This window comes from Melospiza georgiana, chromosome 15 (assembly GCF_028018845.1).
Source record: "Melospiza georgiana isolate bMelGeo1 chromosome 15, bMelGeo1.pri, whole genome shotgun sequence".
Lineage (NCBI taxonomy): Eukaryota > Metazoa > Chordata > Aves > Passeriformes > Passerellidae > Melospiza > Melospiza georgiana.
The window spans coordinates 3,928,045-3,948,259 of NC_080444.1; the positions used below are offsets into that span (position 1 = coordinate 3,928,045).

Sequence of the window (20,215 nt, forward strand, 5' to 3'; positions counted from 1 at the left end):
TACTTGTAAAGTTGCCTTGTTTTTTTTTTTTTTCCTGTGTGCAGATTTCTTTCCTAGTCCAAGTTCTCTAGTTTTGTGGTTACGGTTAAGCAAATCCAGGACTGTGCTCTCCCCACCCACACTCTATTGTGTGGGTTTGCAGAATGGTTTTTCTTAACCTCCTCTGCACTTGGGTGAGTTTCCCTCTAAAGCAGTGATCTCACTCAGCTATTGAGGGTGGGAAGTTTCTAGGAGTGACCTTGTGTTAGATATTGTAAAACCTATTTTTTTTGTGATCCCAAAATGATATGGTTTACTGGCACAAAATAAGAGGTGTAAGGTTTGCCTTAGTGTCCCACGTGTTTGGATTGTGTGGGATTGTTCAGTTTCATTTGTGTTATGAAGAGCTGTATTGGTGCTATGTGGAATTCTCATATTAATCTGTTCTGTTCTTTGTCAATTGCATTTGTGTAACCTGTGAGTGAAGAAATGAACAGAGGAGGTTTGTTTATGTGTAGAGTTTGTTTAGCTTAGAGATGTTCTGTGTGCAGCAAGTTAACTTCCAGGGTAGAAACAGAGGGAAAGGGAGTAGAGCCAGGATAGGAGCATCTGCCCAGCTTAAACAAGCAGACTGTGGGGATATTGAATTTTAACTCTTCTGCCAAATCTCCCAGGGAGTTCTAAATCAGCAAGAAACAGGATAAATTCCACTTCAGCTCTCTCTTCCTCCCTCACCCACAGACACAAAACTGCAGACCTCAAAGTCACTCAGATGTTCCTTCAGACTGTATTGAATTAATCAGTTTGTGCTGCTGTCCTGTGCCCTCAAATGGTTTGACTTTTTCTGTACCTCATCTCCAGAGCAAAGTGAGGTTAAAATACAACCTGAGGAACAAGTAGAGGTATTATAGTAAATTACAGGAGATATTCTGAAAGCCTTCACAAATGGGTGGCTGTAAAAAGATTGATGGTGTGTTTAGGCTGGGGAGGAGATTAGGAAGAAGTAGGTGATAGGAGCAGAGTAAGGACTGGCAGAGATAAATATTCAAGTCCTGCTACATTTCTTCTTTAGTGATGTCTGAATTGGGGAACGTACTTCTAAAGGCAGCAGGGTTAAAGCTGGTGATGAAAGGAAGTAGCTTTGCCCCACACATATTAGCAAAAACATGAAGAGTAGTTGCAAGAATTATTTAATTTGGAGACCTCTTGTTTATTTAGAGAAGTGTCCAAACAGTTACACATTTAATAATTTATTTTAATGGACCTCCATCTGTAACATTCAGTATCTCAAGTACTTATTTTGCCCATAATTTTTGTGTTTCTATTGAAAACAGCAGAGGTCAGATGAGAGGGAACTTTCCACAGTCGTAGGCATGCGTGCAAGCTGGGAATGAGACTGTGCCCAAGTAAAATAGAAACTCCTTTCAACCAGCTAAAGCCTTGAGCAATTATCTAATGTGCCTACATCCAGCAGTCATTCTGTTCTTATTCTGACACTCAAATCTGACTTGAAAAATAAAAACCTGTTGTGTTGTTTTGCAGGAGCCTGTGGAAGCACTTCCGAGCAGTCAGCCTGTGTCTGTTCCTACTCGTGTTCCCCGCGTACATGGCCTACATGATCTGTCAGTTTTTCCACATGGATTTCTGGCTGTTGATCATTATCTCCAGCAGTATTCTAACCTCTCTTCAGGTAAGAACATCAGCCCTGTGAAGCCCTGCATTAACTGTGATCCTGTTATTCTAAGGGGGGAAAATACATGATGAGAAAAGAACAGGGATGAGAGAAGGGCAGAATTACAAGGGATGATAAAAAAATCTCTTTCTGTGTCCTGTATCTGAGGCTGAGGAGCTCCTGGGTGGGCTGAGAACAGAGATGAATGGAAGTCTACTTCAAATTGTAAAGCCAGAAGGCTTTTGAGGATGTGTAACTATCATGGTAAAAAGGTTTTTTCCCAGAGTACTCATTTATGTGTCATTACTTAGCTATAACTCTTTGAAATCAATTCGGTGTTTGAAACTCAGTAGTATAAACAGAGGAAATGCTTTATAGTATAAGTATTTGTTATTACTTGGGCTTTTTATTATTAATTTTTTAATTGCCCATTAAAATGCTCAGTGCTCTTGTTTAATCAACTCAGCTGTGTTCTGGACTCAGGAAGGTGAAGAAGGGGAAGTACTTGGGAACAAGCTTAAATGCTTTGCAAGAAAGAGCAACTTTTATTTGCCTTGAAGTTCAGCAGCAATTCCACTACTTTGAGTTTGCCTTCTGTCCAGCCTGGGAGCTTTGTGTGGGCAGGGCTCAGTGGCCAGCACTGACTCAAGCTCCAGAAAGCTGAGCTCATGCTCTTGCACTGTGTTACAGGTGCTTGGGACCCTCTTCATTTATGTTCTGTTCATGGTGGAGGAGTTCAGGAAGGAGCCAGTGGAGAACATGGACGATGTGATCTACTACGTGAACGGCACCTACCGGCTGCTGGAGTTCCTGGTGGCTCTGTGTGTGGTGGCCTATGGAGTCTCAGAAACCATCTTTGGGGAGTGGACTGTCATGGGCTCCGTCATCATCTTCATCCACTCCTACTACAACGTGTGGCTGCGGGCCCAGCTGGGCTGGAAGAGTTTCCTCCTTCGCAGGGACGCTGTGAATAAGATAAAATCCCTGCCTGTGGCCACAAAGGAGCAGCTGGAGCAGCACAATGACATCTGTGCCATCTGCTACCAGGTGGGAATGGGAGTGTCAAAGGATTGGCTCAAGTGGAAATACCCCCAGACTAAGTTCAGTCTTCAGCTCATAAAATAAGTGCCTTGAATTATGTGTAATGAATAATACTGCACTCAGTGAGTTACTGGAATCACCCAGTTTTCTGCTTTGTGCAAATTGATTTGGAGTGCTGTCACCAAGATAATTCTTAGGAATGAAGAGCTTGGATGTGCTTAAACTGCCTTTTTTCCTCCAGTTACACAGCAGACTCTGTCCTTAAGCTGCTTTGACACCTCTCATGTTTGGGTTGAGCTGGTCTCAGTAGTAGCAGCCAATGTTCCCTTTCTTCATTACTGGAGGATTAGTGTTAGTGAAAGACAACTTGTTCTTGGTAGCTGATTTGTTACTATTCTGTAGAAGCAGCTCAGTCTCTACAGTCATTGCTGCTTCATGTGCAGTGTCAGTTTTGTAGCAGAAACCTAATTATCAAAAGGTTAAGGATCTTGCTAACATGAGCCAGCAGATGTAAGGACCTTAGACATTAATGCTGAAAGTAATATCTTTATCACACTTCCAGCTCCAGAGTCTCTTACTCTTGAATAGAAATTGTAGTTATGTGTGACAGTGAAAGAATCACCCTAACATTAGTAGTGTGCAGTTAAGAGTGGATTTGGATTGGCTCCAAACTTGATAGAAATCCTTTGAAGAGTAAAACTGCCAGATTGAATGAGAGTGTTCAAAACACCAGACTAGTTTTATGTGGGTCTCAGCTGGCAGAGTTCATGGTGTCACTTCATTTCTGGTGTTGTTACATGTTGTATCTGTTGTGCTGTTTTGAGTTGCTTGATTGTTTCTTGAGCCAGCCAGTCCTATTATTCTCATCCTGAAAAGGTCATGTTTAAGAATATGTTGCAAACAAAGGGTTTTTGCCTCATTTTTAATGCCTGTGATAAAGAAAGCAAGCATATTTGAACTGTGTGTGCATCAGAGAATCATTAAGGTTGGAAAAGACTCCAAGATGGAGTCCAGCCTGTGGCCGATCCCCATGGCACTGAGTGCCATGTCCAGGCCTTCCTTGGACCCCTCCAAGGTGGTGACTCCACTGCCTCCTCTCCAATGCCTGACAACCTTTTCTGTGAAGAAATTCTTACTGATGCCCAGAACAACCCTCCCCTGCCACAGCTTGAGGCCATTTCCTCTTGTCCTATTGCTTGATCACTGAGAAAGGATACTCAGCCCACCTGGCTGTCCCCTCCTGTCAGGGAGTTGTGCAGAGCCAGAAGGTCCCTCCTGATCCTCCTTTTTTCAGACTGAGCCCTCCCAGCTCCCTCAGCTGCTCCTCATGGGAAACATTGTGGGTGTGAAGGAAGGAACATTCCTTTTCTTGTCTGTGGACTGCTTCTGTCTCTTCTGTGCCTGGTGAACCCATTACAGACATGAAGTGAGAGGAGAGGAATGGGATTACAAATAATAATGTATTTTTTTTTCCTCTTTTTTTTGTGTGTCTTTCAGGATATGAAAACTGCTGTAATCACTCCATGTAGCCATTTTTTTCATGCGGGTTGTCTTAAGAAATGGCTGTACGTGCAAGAAACCTGCCCTCTGTGCCACTGCCAACTGAAGAGCCCTTCACAGCTCCCAGGACTGGGACCAGAGCCAGTGCAGCAGCCAAATCCTAGTGCAGAGCAGAGCACCAGGCCTGGAGATGCAGCTGAGCCTGGTGCTGAATGTGACCAGAGGCCAAGTGTGCAGGACAGCCCGAGCAGGGGCCACGATGGACACGAGAGCCCCGAGGCCTCTGCCCAGCCAGGGGGGTCTCACAGCATGGACAGTGAGAGCAGCCCCTGTGAGGCCAGCCAGGGAGCAGCCTGTGCTGCAGAACTCACTGCAGCCCCAGAGGAGGGCTCTGCTCCAGATCTGAGGGTTTGTGTCCAGCTCTGAGGCCACAGGGGGTGACGTGGGAACAAACACGTTGCAGAGATCCACGTTTGACTCAGAAGAAAACCAATCCTTCCACAGCTGTGAAAGAAGCGTAGCTGTTAATGCTGGTCAAAATGTAATCTTCCCATGCTGATTTTTATGGGCTGCTTGGTAGTGGTAACTCCAGTGAGATGTAGTAGAAATGACTCCAGAAGCTCTCTGAACTGTGGGCATAGGAAGGATGTCTGGGAATGAGTAGCAGTGCTAGAGTGTTTTCAAGATGTAGCTGAGGGGTGAGAGGAGTGAGGGGTCTGTGAGCCGTTGTGGCAGAGGCACAGGAGGCTGCCTGGGTTGTGGTCAGGGAGAGGAGTTGCACAGAGCCCTGTCCCAGCTCCTGAGGGGCGCTGGGGGCCGTGAGCTGCCCGTCTCTGGCAGGTGGGCACCTCTGGTTGCTGACATTTTTTACGGCACGCAAGCAAAAATCAAAGATGTGACAGCAGTGATGGTACCAGGAGGTGGAAGCACTCTTAATACGTCGTGTGTATGCTTTGGGTGTTCTTGGGGCAGTTGCATTTGAATTTATGTAATCTATAGTGACTCTTGACTTTTATGACAGAGTCGTCAATATTTTGATGTATATGAAACTTTTGCTCATAATGGGCACAGTGTGGGCTGCATGAAGTAAACTAAAGCTCTCATGAACACTTTGCCTCTGCAGGAGGAAAGTGGGATGAGTTTTAGGGCACGGATAGAGGCCTTGCAGGACTGTGCTGTGTAATGTTAACCCTTGCAGCTGAATTAAACAGTATTAAACTCTGGCGATATTTGCACTTTGGGAATGAGTACATTATGTGTATGATCAGACTCCGCAAATGCCACTTTTAAAAGCTGTTAATAGGTTTGCACCTTTTTTTCTTTGACAAGGACATGTCCATACTTAAATTTTTACATTCATCATGGCTTCAAGTAGAACAAGGGACTGGGGTGGGGAAATAGGCGGGAGTAGGGGGCAGGCAATTTTTTTATGTGAATTTTGATATGAAGAGAAATTAGTCACTTATTTATACGATAGGCTTGACTCAAGTGTTTTTCAAAGTCGGTATTCCTAATGTGAAATGTGATACTATTTTATTTTTAGTAGTAAATTTGGATGTAGACTGACAGACATAGCTGAATGTCTTAATAAATTACATTTGAAGATTTTTACACCTGGTTATGTGATTCTTGCACTGGAACTCCTCAAGTACATGTTGAGAGACTCAAGTAACAGCCCTCTGTTTCTCCTGATGAGTGAAACTCCCTATGCCTGTGTTCTCCCCCATTTCCATTTCAGTGCTCTATGTCCTGGTGGTACCTCTTGCTCTCCCCTCTTCTTGTGAACAGATCTTGGCCAATGCAGAACTCAAAGGCTCCTGGAGGCTGTGCCTGCTGCTACTGAGCCCCAGACAAACCCCAAATCTATTTCTTCCCCCTGACAGGATGGGAACATCAGTTACACCATCTTCTGCTTCTGTTTCTCAATTTTGTTGTCTATTAATCAGGAATTTGGATTTATCGTGTGCTTTTACTGATCGTCCCAAAACTTTTATTAGCAGCTTGGTGTGTTTGGGGAGGGGAAAAAAAAATTGGAGAATATTTTCTTGAACTCTTCTCTCCTTTCAGTCCATGGTCTGGGTCCTGCTCTTGCATGCATGCATTTCTGTGGAATTGAATCTTTTCTCAAAAGGATGTTTTGTTCATGCCTAAGCTTTCCATCTACATAATTTAGGCTGTTTCCATTCTTGCCACGCTTTACAAGTCTGTAGAGTCGGGAAATGGGGATTTTCAGGGCAGAGCTGTTACAGTATTCTCCTTAGTATGGTGGGAAAAAGGCTTTCCCTTAACTCACAGGATGTGTTTGAAGGATACTCTCCTGAACTCCGCTTGCTGCCCCTGGATGTGGAAAAATAATTGAGTAATGGGAAACTTGGGATGGGATCCCCTCAATCCATGGTAGGAAGGAAGTGTTGGCCAAGTGGGAAGAGTCAGGCCTGGTCAGCCCTGGGAAGGGAGGCTGGAGGGCTCTGTGGGGCACACAGGTACCTCAGGTGAGCCCAGGGAAGGGAGGGAGAGGAACTCACCTGTGGGATCACCTGGGGGCAGAGGGCAGGAAGGAGCCACGGGTCCATTCCTATCCCACACTGTCACATCATTTTCATAAGTGCAGGAAGTGGCGTTGAAGAAACAACAACCCCCTGAGCTTTGCTTTCCCTGCTGGTGCCAAGGAGCCTTTTGGCCATGGACTTTGCAATTTATAACCTGAATTATTCATAGCTAATTGGTAATGCCAGAGCTGTGGATTCCCAGCAATGTGGGTGAGTGCACCTGGAGGCTCCCTGGGAATCAAGAATCCAGCACCAGGTTCAACAAGCAACTGCCTGCCAGGATTACAGGCTGGAAACGTGGATGTGGCCCTGGAGGGGAGCCTGGCAGAGCAGGAAGGTTTGTGATCTTTCAGGAAAAATGATGCTGCAGTGTTCCCACTGGAGGGACCCACAAGTGACTGATCTGTGCTGGGGAAGGGGCTGCAAGACGTGGAGGCTCAGGGAGCCCTGTGCCCTGCAAAGAGGGGCATGGAAGCAGCTCTGATGCTGAAAAAATGGTGCTTAAAGAGGGAAAAGAGAGGAAGGGGAGCAGAGGGAGGCTTGCAGAGCTCACAGGAACAGGGCTTGGAAGGTGAGTTATCTCCATAAGATGCCAACACTTTACAAAGAGTTGTAAGAGCAAAAGTGGGGTGGAGCGTGTCCAGTGCTGCAGGGTGGATGAGGCACAGCAAACTGGTTGGTAAAATTTGGACTGGAAAATTTAAAGGAAGTGGTGAGTGTGTTCATTTTTTTTTTTTTTTTTTTTTGCTTCATTTTTGGTTTTTGGCAACTCAGAAATGCTGGCAGGATACCATTTTCTGAAAACTAGGGACAGCTATCTTTAGGAGAAACTCAAAAATATGCCTGCAAAGAATGGGGGTGGGTGGGAAATAAATACTGATAAGGCAAGCAGGCCATATCTTGCAGGTCAGGAAGTTCAGGGATGAAGTGAGAACTGCCAAAACTGAGGCCAGCTTAGATCTTGCAGGAGAAATAAACTTGAGCAGGAGGAAAGGAGGGAAGGCTGCTCTGGAGGAATGAAATGAACCGTCTGTCTCAGTGCTCTGTAGAGCATCTGGGTGAACACTCCTGACCTCTGTGCTCTGTCTGGTGCAGAACTCCCTCTTGCACACTGCTTTGAGTTGATTTTCTATTTCTCTGCAGCTGTGCATGAGTAAATGAGAAAAAAAATGCTTTTGGAGTGTTTATGGTCAGGGTGTAACTCTAGGCTGAGGCTTGAAATGGTTTTCATGTGGACTCATGATGGTGGTGTGATTGATGAACATTTGGACTCAAAAAGATGCTTCCAGCTAGGTGATATAATGGGAACAGTTGGGGATTTTATGGCTGGTTGGTTTTTTGTTGGGAATAGGAGTGCTGATCACATTGTGTGGTGGTGTGTGTCTAGTCAATCCTATCGGCTGTCCCAGCTCTGGGCTCAGGGAAACATGGATTTACACAAGGTGGGATGGCTCCATGAGGAGAGAAACAAGCATGTGGTGGGAGGTTTGATTTGAAAGCCTCCCTTTGAGCTGCATTGCTCTCAGCTCCTTTGGCTTTTGGCAATTTTGCAGCAGAGGAATCTATTTCCTTCCTTGTTTCTAGTGAAACACTTCATTTATGCCAAGGCTGAGAGTTCTTGAAATGCACAAGGTTTTCCACCATGGGAAAATCTCTTTTGGAGTCTCCTTTCTCCTGATTAAATTAAATTTCTAAGTTGCCTCAACAGTTTTCTAATATAGACAAAAATAATTGGCTCTAACTGTCTGAATGTTTGAGAACAGTACATTTTTGCTAACTGGCAGGGACAGGCAAGGAGTTTGAATTCAATTGATACAAAATTCAGATATTCTCTGGCAAATAAAATACAAGAATAATGATATCAGTGCATAAGCCCCACCTGTCCCACACATGCACTTTTGGGGAGAACTGGCCATTTGAAGCATTTTCTGGTTTTGGGAAACATTCAGAATGACAGGAACCAATTGGAGGTGGATCTGGTGTCAGCGGATTTTGTTTGGGCCAGGGCAGGAGGCCTCCCTGGTTTGGTGCAGGGCTGGAAGGTCTCAAGGAGGAACAATCCAAGCCCTCTGCAGGTCTGTGCTGCTCCCAGGAGGGCTGGGGAGGTGGCCAGAGATTGGTGCTGCCTTTTTTCCTCCTGCATGTTAAATTTGTATGAAGAGACCTTTAATTTTTCAGCTTTTCAGTGCCTGGAGCTGCTGTCCCTGATTGCTCATTCCAAGCCTTGCCTGTGATGTCGCCCCACAGAAACATTTGTGGGAAAGATTGACAAATACGTTTCCCCATTAATCTCCTTGGCTTTGCTGGCATGGAGTTGTCAGTAAATGCAACCTCAAACTCCATTTCTCTCAGTGTCACAATGCTGAGCGTGGCGGTGTTGCTGGTCCCCATTTTTGTGACATGCACGTGCAGCCACATTGAAGATCACAGCTCACAGCCCCACACACCAAAGACACCACTTTTCTTTCTGACAATGCCTGTTTCTGTTAATTATGGCTGTTTTACCCCCTGGATCCTGCTGGACACCCAGGTGTGGTGGCTTCTCTCCTTGGGGCAGCCCTGCTGTGCCTGGGAATGCTGAGTGCCAGTGTGGAGAGCCTGGCCAGGGACATTCCATCCCTTCTCATAAGGGAAGTTGTGATCCAGCTGATAAACTACACAGAAATGCATTCTGTGGCTCTAAGGTATTGGTTATTCTCGAAAAAACCCCCCACTTTTTAGAGAAAAGCTTGCCTGCTAACACTTGGTGAGCTCTCTACAACCAAGAAGCCCAAAGGTCGTTTTCCAGAGGGTTTTTCCTTCTCCTTTTCCCTGTCAGAGAAGAGGATGAAGATGGCAGAGTCAGGAGGAAAAGGGAGGTTGGGAAGGGGAGAAGCAGGGGCTGGGTGCTGGCAGCTCATTAAACAACACTCAGAGAACTTCTGACACCCACACCTAAGGGAGACCATCCTGGTTAAAGAGGGAAAGCACAGTAAAAAAATAATTTAAATACATAACCAACCCAAATTAAAAAAAAAAAAAAAAAGGGAAAAAAAGATTTCTTTGTGTTACAAGTAATTAGACACAAGTTTCCCCAGTAGTTGCCATTTCCTGGAGGCTTACAATCCACATCCTTAAATAAATCTGGTAGCTGAAACACCCTCAGCTAACAGCACAGCCAAAGACCAGATGAGCTGCAGAATTTTGCAGCAACAGATGTGAAAAGCCCAGGTCTGCAATGTGGATAAATGACTTCATTCCTAGGAATTTTAAAATGTAAAAACTGACTTAATTGGATTAAAATAATCAATTGAATAGGTATCTGGTATTTATAAATGAAATTATATACAGTTTCTTAATTGACCATAGTCTGAGTTTTCTTTAAATTGATTGTTCCCTTCTAGCTTGGGGAAAAAATGCCAGCTGGAATGCAGAGAGATTAAGTTTTATTTATTTTCCTTGCTAAGAGCCACATTGTGCAATTTAAAAGGAAATGTCCTTGAAAGATGGGTTCCTTTGTAAACTGTTTCAGCCCTTGTTTGTTTTCAGATGGAAATTAATTTCTCAAAAGCCGTCCGTGTTAGAAAGTACGTGTTGATAAGTAAAGGAAAATGAAAAATTGTAACCTGCTAAAATACATCTTGTTTTTTGAGATAAAAATCTTTGCATGGATGTGGCTGAGTTTGGGGTACAGCTGATCTGGTCAAAGGCTGGTAATGATCTCCACCAGCACAGGTGGAAGGAAACAGTCTGTGGGTGAGAACCTCAAACACAATGGTGGAGTATTTCTACAATTGTTCGTTATGCTTTGATGTGCTAAAATATTGATTTTAAGCGAGTGTGGCAGCTCCTTGTCCAGCTGGGGTCTCTGGGTGAGCCTTCCCTGTGCCCAGCTGCGGCAGGGAGGGTGCACTGATGCTGTCAGGAACATTTTCACCGAAAATGAGCCTGTTCTCAGCAGGAAACACAAGGCTGATTTTCCTGGGGTTTATCAGGTGGGTCTGTCCGTGCACTGATGGCTCTGGGGTTGTTCCCTCTGTTTTTGGACACAGCTGTGCTCCATATCCAGCTGTGTTTGGGGATTGGGCTGCGCTGGCTCCTCTGATGTTCTCTCTCACTGTGAGATCAAACTTTTCTCTGGGCATCCCTTATGAGGGTCCAGCTCTCCCACACCCGCCCTGCAGATGTTTGCAGCACAGCTGGATGGAGGCACGTCCCGTGCAGCGGAGCTCTCGCTTTCCTGGGAGCCGGGGGCGCTTCCCAGAGGGCTGGATCCTGTCTCGGGTGCCAGAGGTGAGCGGGAAAAGGCAGGAGGAGGAGGAGGAGGAGCCGGGTGGGAGCCGGTGCCGGCGGCGGCCGCGGCGGGGCAGTGCGGGACCGGCCCCGGCAGCGGCTCCGCATCCAGACGGGGCCGGGAGCTGTACAGGGTGAAGAACAGAATATTGCAATTCCCATTGTTGCTACTACTATTATTACTATTATTTCTATTATTGTTATTCTATTATTATTTCTATTTTTATTTAATTTAATTTTATTATTATTTCTATTGTTGTATTGTTATTGTATTATTTCTATTATTATATTATATATGTTATTATATAATATATATTATATAATATATCATATATTTTATATATTATGTATAATATATAATATATAATATATTATATACATTATATATATAATATATAATATATATAATATATATTAACTATGTTATATATTGTTATTCCATTATTTCCATTATTTCCATTATTTCTGTTATTGTTATTCTATTGTTATATTGTTATTCTATTATTTCTATTATTTCTATTATTTCTATTATTATATTATATTATATTATATTATATTATATTATATTATATTATATTATATTATATTATATTATATTATATTTATTATGTATAATATATTATGTATAATATATAATATATATTATATATTATATGTATTATATATAAACTATATAATATATTGTTATTCTATTATTTTATATTATTTTCTATTATTATTTCTATATTTCTATTATTGTTATTCTTCATCATCAAAATCGACAGCAGAGCTGCTCTGGCTCATTCCAGCGAACCACTGCCGAGTTCGCTGGAAAATTGGGGTTTACATTCACAGGGCATCACAAATCTGCTTTGGTACTGGTACTTTTCTTTCAGCTGGAAAGAAAAGCATTTTTTCTCCACTTTTCTCCACTTTCTTAAAAACCAGCACAGAGAGATTCTGCTCTCAGTGACAAAGCTCTGAGGGGCCACGAAGACAATTCCTTCCTTTGGAGATTCCTGCAGATAACGATTTGTATGATAGAAATAATTTCATTTGGGTCAGGATTTCTGCTCAGTAAAACCCAGGAGTATTCTGAGAACTGCTTGGATTCTGGTGAAATCCCACTGGATGCCACTCAACACTGTCCAGCTGCAATTATGGGGTCAGATATTTTCCCCTCTTCCCTTTGCAGAGGATTTGAAAACCGGGATGTGCAAGCACAGGCCACTGTCACATACTCTGATGGGAACCTGCTCTGCAGCGCCTTCAATACAATATCTTTTGCCTTCTTGCATAAATATTTTAATTACTAATTTGCTGGTCTCTTTTAACACAGATTTGGCATTTATCATTTGAATTTAAACTTGTTAAAATTGACGATTTTCTTGGCTACCTATGTTAATAATTTAAAGGGAAAGCTCATTATTAAATTATTATGGGTAATTATTTTGTAACTGGTGTGGAAATTGTCATTTCTGCAGCCTTAGAAAATCCTAGAAGGAAGCGCACGTGGATCAATATGGATCAAATCCCAGGAAGTGTAAAGATCAACAGGAATAAAGTCTTATGTAGAAATGTCATACAGATGGGGGGAAACACTAAAATAGAGAATTATTTTCTACACTTGCAGCTACAAAGGTTTGGAGGCTGCTGATTTCAGTGGGTCAGTGCTGAGCTTTCCTGGGTAGAAAACCACTCCTGCTCTGACCCTGTAAACGCCGCTGAGATCCCTTTTTCCCCCTGTGGCTCCAGAATTCCCATCCCTGACAGGTGTTTGTTCTGCAGCTTCTGTTCCCGCAGGTTTTTGCAGGTCCCCATCCCAGCAGCCTCCTCCATCCCTTGCACGTGTTGTGTTTCCTGGTGGCACAGTTTAATTCCCTTTAAACGGGTGTTTTTAGGTGCCGGCCGTGTCGCTGGTGCCAGCGGCGCCTCCAGCATCCCCCAAATTCCCGGGATGCGCCCGCAGCTGGAATCGGCCCCGGCGAAGCTGCGGAGAACAATGAGGAGAGCGGAGCGCCCTCCCCGCTCCCACCAGATGGCCCTCACGCTTTTCCCATTTCCCTCAAGCCTCTGGAAAGGCTCCGCAAGCTCCGGGATGCGAATCCTCCCCTGGGTCCTGCCGGGATCAGCCTGGGCTCGGGGAGATGCTGGGACAGACACGGGGAGATGCTGGGACAGACACCCCCATCTCTGAGCGCCCCTGCCCCGGGCTGAGCCCGCAGAGCGGCCCCCAGGGGCTCCAGGGGGTGCAGAGCCGGGTCTGGAGGCTGAGCTGGACCCTGCTCGTGTGTGCCACAGACCTGCCCCAAATCTGCGCCCGGGCTCTGCCTGTGCCCCCCTCTCACGGCAGCCTTTGCCTCTCAGCACTTGCCAAATTCTGTAAAAGCTTTTGCACTTTTTAAAAGCAAGGAGCAGCCTGGGAAGTACAGAATCAGGCAATAATTTATTTTTCTGTTGATATGGGGGAAAAAAAAACCCAGAACAACAACCATTTTAAAAGGACATTTACTAACTTCTCACCCGTCACCTTGATATTTGAGTTTCAACTTTATGTTGGTGTTATAATATTGGGAAACTCAAACAGAACTTCTCAGCTTGCAAAATTGCGAATTCCTGAATTCTGGCACGAGTCACAGGCAGCTCTTGATCCCGGATTTCCCGATGTTTGCATCTCCCCCTCGTGCCAGGATCATTGTCCCTCTGAGAGCAGCCCCGGGTCTGGCTCTCTCCTCCCGGGCTGTGCTGGGAGTGCTGCAGGGACTGAGCCGGGGATTTGTTTGTGCGCAGGAGGTGCTGCCCAGCCCTGTCTGCTCTAAGCTGTTCCATCTGCATGGCCCCATCCTGACCTTGATCCACCGTGGGGCTGTGGAGGGGCTCCTTCCCCTCGCTGCCTTCTCTGTCGGGATTAGCTTTAAGGGGCTGGAGCTGTTGAAGGGTTTTCCTACTGATAAATGGATTGAGAGCCATATTTTCATCTCAGGCCATCAAACATTCATCAGATGCTGCTGGTCATTACCGACAGAGCCAGGGCTGAACTCGTGACCCCGCAGTAAAAGGTCCCATTAGCAATTTCCTTAAACTGTCAGGTCGTGGCGTGACACAAATGAAATGCAATGGGATTGTTTTTCTTCCCCAGGTAAAGGCAGTGGGCTTCTGCCTGATTTTCATTTACTGCTCTGTGCCACCAAAACACTCTGGTAGAGTCTTTGTGCTCCCACGTGAGAAATTTGAAGAAATATGAAGGTGGGATGCAGGGCAGCTCCTGGTCCCACAGGCCACGCAGTTGTCACCTGTCCCCAAAAACTGGAGAGCTCCAGTGGCAAATCCCATCCTTAGAGTGCCAGGCACAGTACACACCCCCTGTGCCAACACAGATCCAGGCTGTGTCTGTGCTGCTCTCTGTAAGCAATAGAGGCAGAGACTGACAGGCATTTAGGAAAGCTTCTCTGGCTCACATCACACTCTACTGTTCTTTTAACCAGCAATTTTTGTATCCGAGTTCTTTCTCTCTCCGCAGAATCATTTGAAGAAATAATGTGTGAGGGGGGAAAAAAATTACCTCTGGCAGTCGTGTTATAATGGCTCTGGTGCTGACAGCCCTTTGGGAACAGTGGCAGCAGCAGGGTAAGTATATATGACATCTTTGTAGTGATAAAGAAACAAATAAATGTTCCCATTAACACTCCATCAGGTCAACAGCTATTCCAGACCAGCACGGCGCTGGAGGAACTGCCTTGATTCATATCAGCCCAGACACACTCCTCCTGCAGCACATCTTCTGCAAGGCACACAAACCAGGGCTCCTGCTCTGGCCAGGTGGAGTCATTAAAGAATCAGTGAACTTTTTACAAGTTGCTTGAAATGCCCTGGCCTGAGTCCAGCCCCGGTGCTGCTGCTGTGTCTGTTTAACAGTTCCTCCATCACGCCATGACAATGGCTCTGTTTCAGAGCTGGAGGAAGTTGTTTCTCCATCCATCCATCGTTTGTAGCACATTTTGGGAGGCTTCTGAACGCTTCCCTTCCTGAGCCCTGCAGTGAGACCAGGGGGATGTGAGCCCTGCCAGGGGAAGCTGCTGGGGAAGCAGGAGCAGCATTTGTGCTCATCCATAATGGATGTGTGTGCATATGGAGCAAACACTCGTGCACGCAGATGCCTGCTCAGAGAGCTGCCCCTTCAAAGTCAGCAGGGGCTGAGCTTCACCAAGGACCACCATGTCCCACCCCCAACATGAGGGTTAGTTAATGAACAGCAACTTCCAAAAAAATTCCGTGTTTAAAAACATTTAAACATGCCTTACCTCTGCTGAAATCTGAAATGCAGATTTTAAAACAAGTACAAACTTTCTAACTAACACAAAATAACCCAGAGTTCCCAATGAGTTCCTTCCTTCCTGTGTAACCAGCACTGTCCAGTTGTTCCTTTACCAGAATTTTCTTTTTCACACAGGTTGGATATTTTTAGAAAAAGGCCCTGAGAAGGAACATGAGGAAAATCCAGGTTGGAGTCTTTGGTCTGCCTCGAGTGACAGAGATCCTGAACAAAGAAGAAAACAAAGAAATCCCCTGATCTGAATCAACAAAACCGGGGCTTGAAGTTCAAGTTGTCCAAAGCTCTGGAAAGTCAAGGTAAACGTGAGTGTCTCTGTGTATCTTAAACTTCATTGCAAGAAAAACACTCCCATGCTGTGCTCAGGTAAAATCTGACTGCTCAAAGCTATGCCTGTGGCTCCAGCAGAATTCTGAGCCAGATGATGACCTTAGTTCTGTTTCTGCTGAAGGCATAGGGCCTTCTGATGTTTACAGGAATGCTGGTGGGAACAGATTTCCAAATGGTCAGCCCAAAAAGAGCAGCCAAATCCCAAACAATCCAGTCCTAGACATGGAAATCTTCATGCTTGCAACCCAGCAAGTGTTGAATACCCAATTCCCCATGTGGGAAATTGCCTGGGATTTTGGAGGGCACCCTTCAAAAGAGCTTGTGCACCTTTAAGTCGAAATCCCAAGATGCAAAGTCCTCAGAGTTTATGAAAGTGTTTAAAAGCAGATATAGATTCCAGAGCCACTTAAATACTTCTGAGAATATTCAGTCTTGATTCAGCAAAGCGTGTGACAACTTTAGTAGGTATTTAAATCCATTCCATGTAATGTGCTTAAACTCATCCTCTCAGAGGGAGGGAGGGCCTGCCTCTGGATTTCTGCCTTCACTCCTCAATGGGAGACAAGTACTTCCCTCTCCCTGAAGCCAAGAGCAGTTGATTAGATGTTTAATGCTTTGCTGAACTCACAATGTAAAAATCATAGCAAGGCTCTGTGTGATAAAATAACCGTAATCTGTCCAGTGGCTGCCAGCATAAACAAATAAATACAGGCTACACTTAAATGGAAGGCAAGCTAGTGTGGGTACTGCAGGGAACCAGAATCCTGCTCAGGGCCCCATCCAGCCTGGCCTTCAACGCTCCCAGGCATTGATCCACGGCTTCCCTGGGGGCTGCACCCTCCGTGCTCAGAGGAGCATTCGCTGTCAGACCCGGGAACGGGAACGGGGCTCTCCCGGTGCCGGGATACCGGGGGTGGGAATGGGGGTTGTGAGAGCCGCTTTTCTCCCCGGGGATGCTCTCCTGGGCATTGCCCCCCCTCGGGACCTCTCCCACTGACCGCCGCCCTCCCAGGATGTCCCGGCATGTTGCACCTCGGGACAGTCGGTCCCCTCCGGGATCTCGGCTCCTTCCCAGCCCGGGGATCGCTCCCCCGCCCCGGGTCACCTTTTCCCCGAGAGCGACGCCCCCCGGGATCCTCCTCCCCTGGGATCTTGCACCCCCGGGACCGACCTTCCCATGGGATCCCCGTCCTCCGGGATCTCCCCCCAAGCATCTTCCTTCCCCAAGACCCCAATTCCCCATGGGATCCCCCTCCCCCGGGACCCCCTTCTCCATGGGATCCCCCTTACACCACGGGATCCCCTTTCCCATGGGATCCCCCTTCCCTGGGACCCCCTTACCCCACGGGATCCCCCTTTCCCGGGATCCCCTTTCCCACGGGATCCCCCTTCTCCAGGACCCCCTTTCCCACGGGATCCCCCTCCCGGGCTCGCTCCCGTTCCCGTTCCCGCCGTGCCGGCGGGGGCGGTTCCCGGTGCGACCGCCAGGTGGCGCTGTGGGCACGCGGCGCGGCCGCCCCTGTTCCTCCCCCCCCAATCCCCAATCCCGGGGTCTCGGCTCCACCGGGGGGACCCCGGATGGCCCCGGATGGCCCCGATCGCCATCCCCGATCCCCATCCCCGCTCCCCATCCCCGCTCCCCATTCCCGCTCCCCATCCCCGATCCCTCCCCAGGCCCCGGGAGCGCAGCTGGCCTTCCCTCCCTGTGCCCCTATACCCCATCCTAGCCAGGGGTAACCCCAAGGGAGGCAGGAGAAGGAAAGTTCCTCGAGGAATGAAACCTTTCCATCTGGGTCACCTGCTACTACTGCTTCCTTGTAGCAGAGGTGAAAGCGGGGTGCTGTCACCATCAAGTAGTGGACAGGTCCTCTGCTGGTCCCAAAGGCATCCAGGCTCTCTCCTGAACAGGACTATTCTATTCAGCCAGAGTATTTTATCCCAATTCCCACTTCTCTGAGCCTTTGCTCCTCTTCTCCCCAGGAGCTAGTCAGGTAGGAAGAATAAAGCACCCCGAGTAGGTGAACAGTGCCATCACCTGGCAAGGCAGACATGGGATTTATCTGCGCATGGCAAATCTTTGGATCAGCACAGGAGCCTGTAAGGAAAATAATTATGGAAAGCATTTTCGCTGGGGATGACAGGAGTGAATTCCAAACCCTCAGAAAAGTGCAGGTATGAGCTCAACACTTGAGTGCTCTGCTTTCAGTCCCACCTTGAGAGGAGAGGCTGCTCTTCCCTTTCCCCCATTGTCACAGCTCAGGTCAGTCGTTCCTCTGCCTTCTCCCAAGAGGGGCAGGAAGGAGCGTGGTCCCTTTGAGGGGGGCTCATCCAGCTGCAAAGGTCAGGGATGAGGGACCAGAAGGTTTTCTGTCAGAAATTCCCATTTCCAACTGCTCCTTCCCTCCCTTGGGGTCTGGGCAGAGGGAAGCAAGGCCTGACTGTCCCCTCAGTGCTGGGAGCAGCAGGGCAGGAGAGGAAGGGCTGGAGGCAGGAGGAGGGAGTTGTCCTGGATAAACTCCAGGTCAGGGGTGAGAGGAGCCTTGGGCTCACTTGGAAACGGTGTCAAGGCAGGGGAGAGGCCTTTCCCCAAGCAAGAGAGACTCCTGTGCTCTGGGTCCTCTGTCTCCTCCCTCACAGAAGTGACGTTTATCCTCCAGGGTGAGGTCTCCTTCCATGGCCCCCTTGTTCAAAGGCCTCAAAGCCACTCATTCCCCAGGAACCCTACATAGGATTAGCAAGCCAGGGCCAGCCTTTCCCTCCTCTGCTTCCATCCCTGCTATCTGTCATGACCAGGGACACTGTGGCCATGTCCCAGTGCTGTCTCTGTGCTGCAAACTCCCACTCCTGGCTTTGTGCTGCTGGCCAAAATTCACGGCTCAACCCTGCAGCTCTTGCTCACTTTGGGAGCTTCCTCACCTCTGGGAGCAAATCACAGCCTGCAAGTGTGAGTGTGTGTTTCATTCTGTGTAGAGAGCATTTGAGTCAGGCTTGCAGGGAGCCCTCACTGCAGCATGCCCCAGTCTGCTCCTGCAGCAGGAGTGAAGGGCTGGGTCCCAGCACTGAGGGTTTCCCTGTGCAGGGTCCCCCAGCTCTGTTTGCTGAGGGGAGGATGGGCCCAGCTTCCCACAGGAATATGCTGCAGCCTCCCAGCAGGCTGGCAGTGATCTGTGTGCTGCTGCAGTCCCAGTGGGGTGGTGCTGGTCCAGGGAGCAGAACCAGGCAGGGGGCAGGAAGGGAATGCTAAAGGCAACTGGGAATTCTCTAAAATCAAAGCCCCAGTGCTCCAGGGTTGGCCTCTGCAGGGTGGATGGAGCACAGAAGTCTCCTTGCCTGCTGCCAGCTCTCTTGCATTTTTTTTTTTTTTTGCTTTTTTTGCAAAGTCCTGACTTTCTCACTCCCTCACTGTTTCCCTTCTGCTTTCCTTTCACACTCCTCCTGGGAGGGTCGAGCCAGTGTTTAACTCTTTCATCCTTACAGCAGTTATTTAGTGGCTTTTGGGAATACCCCTAAGCCCCAGGTGGGGCATCTCCCTGCCAGCTTGCAGCTGGAGCTCCCTGTGCTGGGCACAGAGGCACAAATCTTGTCTAAGTAGGAAAACAGTGCAGAACTTGTCCATGTTAGTGTCGAGGCTGGCTGTCCCTGCTGGTGGAGGTGCCCTCAGACTGCAGCTGGGATGTTTTTCCCTTCAGCATCCTGGAAAAGGCGTGGAAACACTCCCCCGATCCCCCGAACAGATTTGAAGGGCGAAATCTGCCAACTGCTCAGTATATTGATTCAAACGCATTATTCCTCCCTGGGCAGGTCCCTGCCCTGGGAAAGGAGCAATCAGTGCAGGTGCAAATAGCTTTTAATTGCAGAATGTATCTCACCACGGAGGCATTTAGGCTGGATACGATACAACTGATCCAGCAGCAGCCGGAGGAAGCCCAATAAGCCCGAGCTGTGCAGGAGCCAAACTGCTCCTGTGCCGTACCTGTGGTGTAAATATTCATGTGTGGCTGTGTGTCCGTGTTCTCCCACATCTCCCTGAGATGTGGCACAGTAGCACCGTGTCAGGATTCAAATGGCATCTTCAGGGAATGTGAAAACTTGCTGTCTGTGACAGTTCCCGTGTGAGGATGCAGAATGCTGGGGATGTGGATGTTTTGTGTGTGGACTCGCCTCAAGGCAAGGATCGGGGGCAGTTTCTCAGTGCCAGCGAGGCGCTCTGTGCCTGCTCTGGAGCCCGAGCTCTCTTCCCGAGGCTTGGCTGTGGGCTCAGGCGGCTGTGGCACACAAAGTGATGTACAGGTGGTCGGGAAGGGTCCTGTGTAGCTGTCGGGCTGCCGTGGGGTGCCTCTGGAGCTGGAGAGCGCTGCTGATAGACCGGGCTGGCTGCTCTGCAGGCCCTTAGCTGGCTCCCGGCCGGGGGATGCAGCCGGGGGGCTCCGCTGCCCTTCGCGGGGCTCCGCAGCCCCGGGAGGAGCGGACAGCTCCGGGCAGCACCTCCGGCCGGGGAGCGGGGCACGGAGGGACAGGCAGCGCTTCAGAGAGAGCCCGGACACTTCAGAGTGCCCCTCCGCG

General features: G+C 47.8%; 1 protein-coding gene across 2 annotated transcripts in view; it reads left to right on the plus strand.

The window, feature by feature from the left end:
* The window catches only part of RNF145 (ring finger protein 145), a 44,483-nt gene extending 38,680 nt beyond the window's left edge, over window positions 1-5,803 (plus strand). For both annotated transcript variants that reach the window (XM_058035016.1, XM_058035017.1), the window contains exons 9-11: window positions 1,522-1,669; window positions 2,342-2,698; window positions 4,190-5,803. In XM_058035016.1, coding sequence (XP_057890999.1) covers window positions 1,522-1,669; window positions 2,342-2,698; window positions 4,190-4,618 — 934 coding nt within the window. In that variant the 3' untranslated portion in view covers window positions 4,619-5,803. The remainder of the gene's footprint in view (window positions 1-1,521; window positions 1,670-2,341; window positions 2,699-4,189) is intronic.
* Window positions 5,804-20,215: the final 14,412 nt, after the last annotated feature.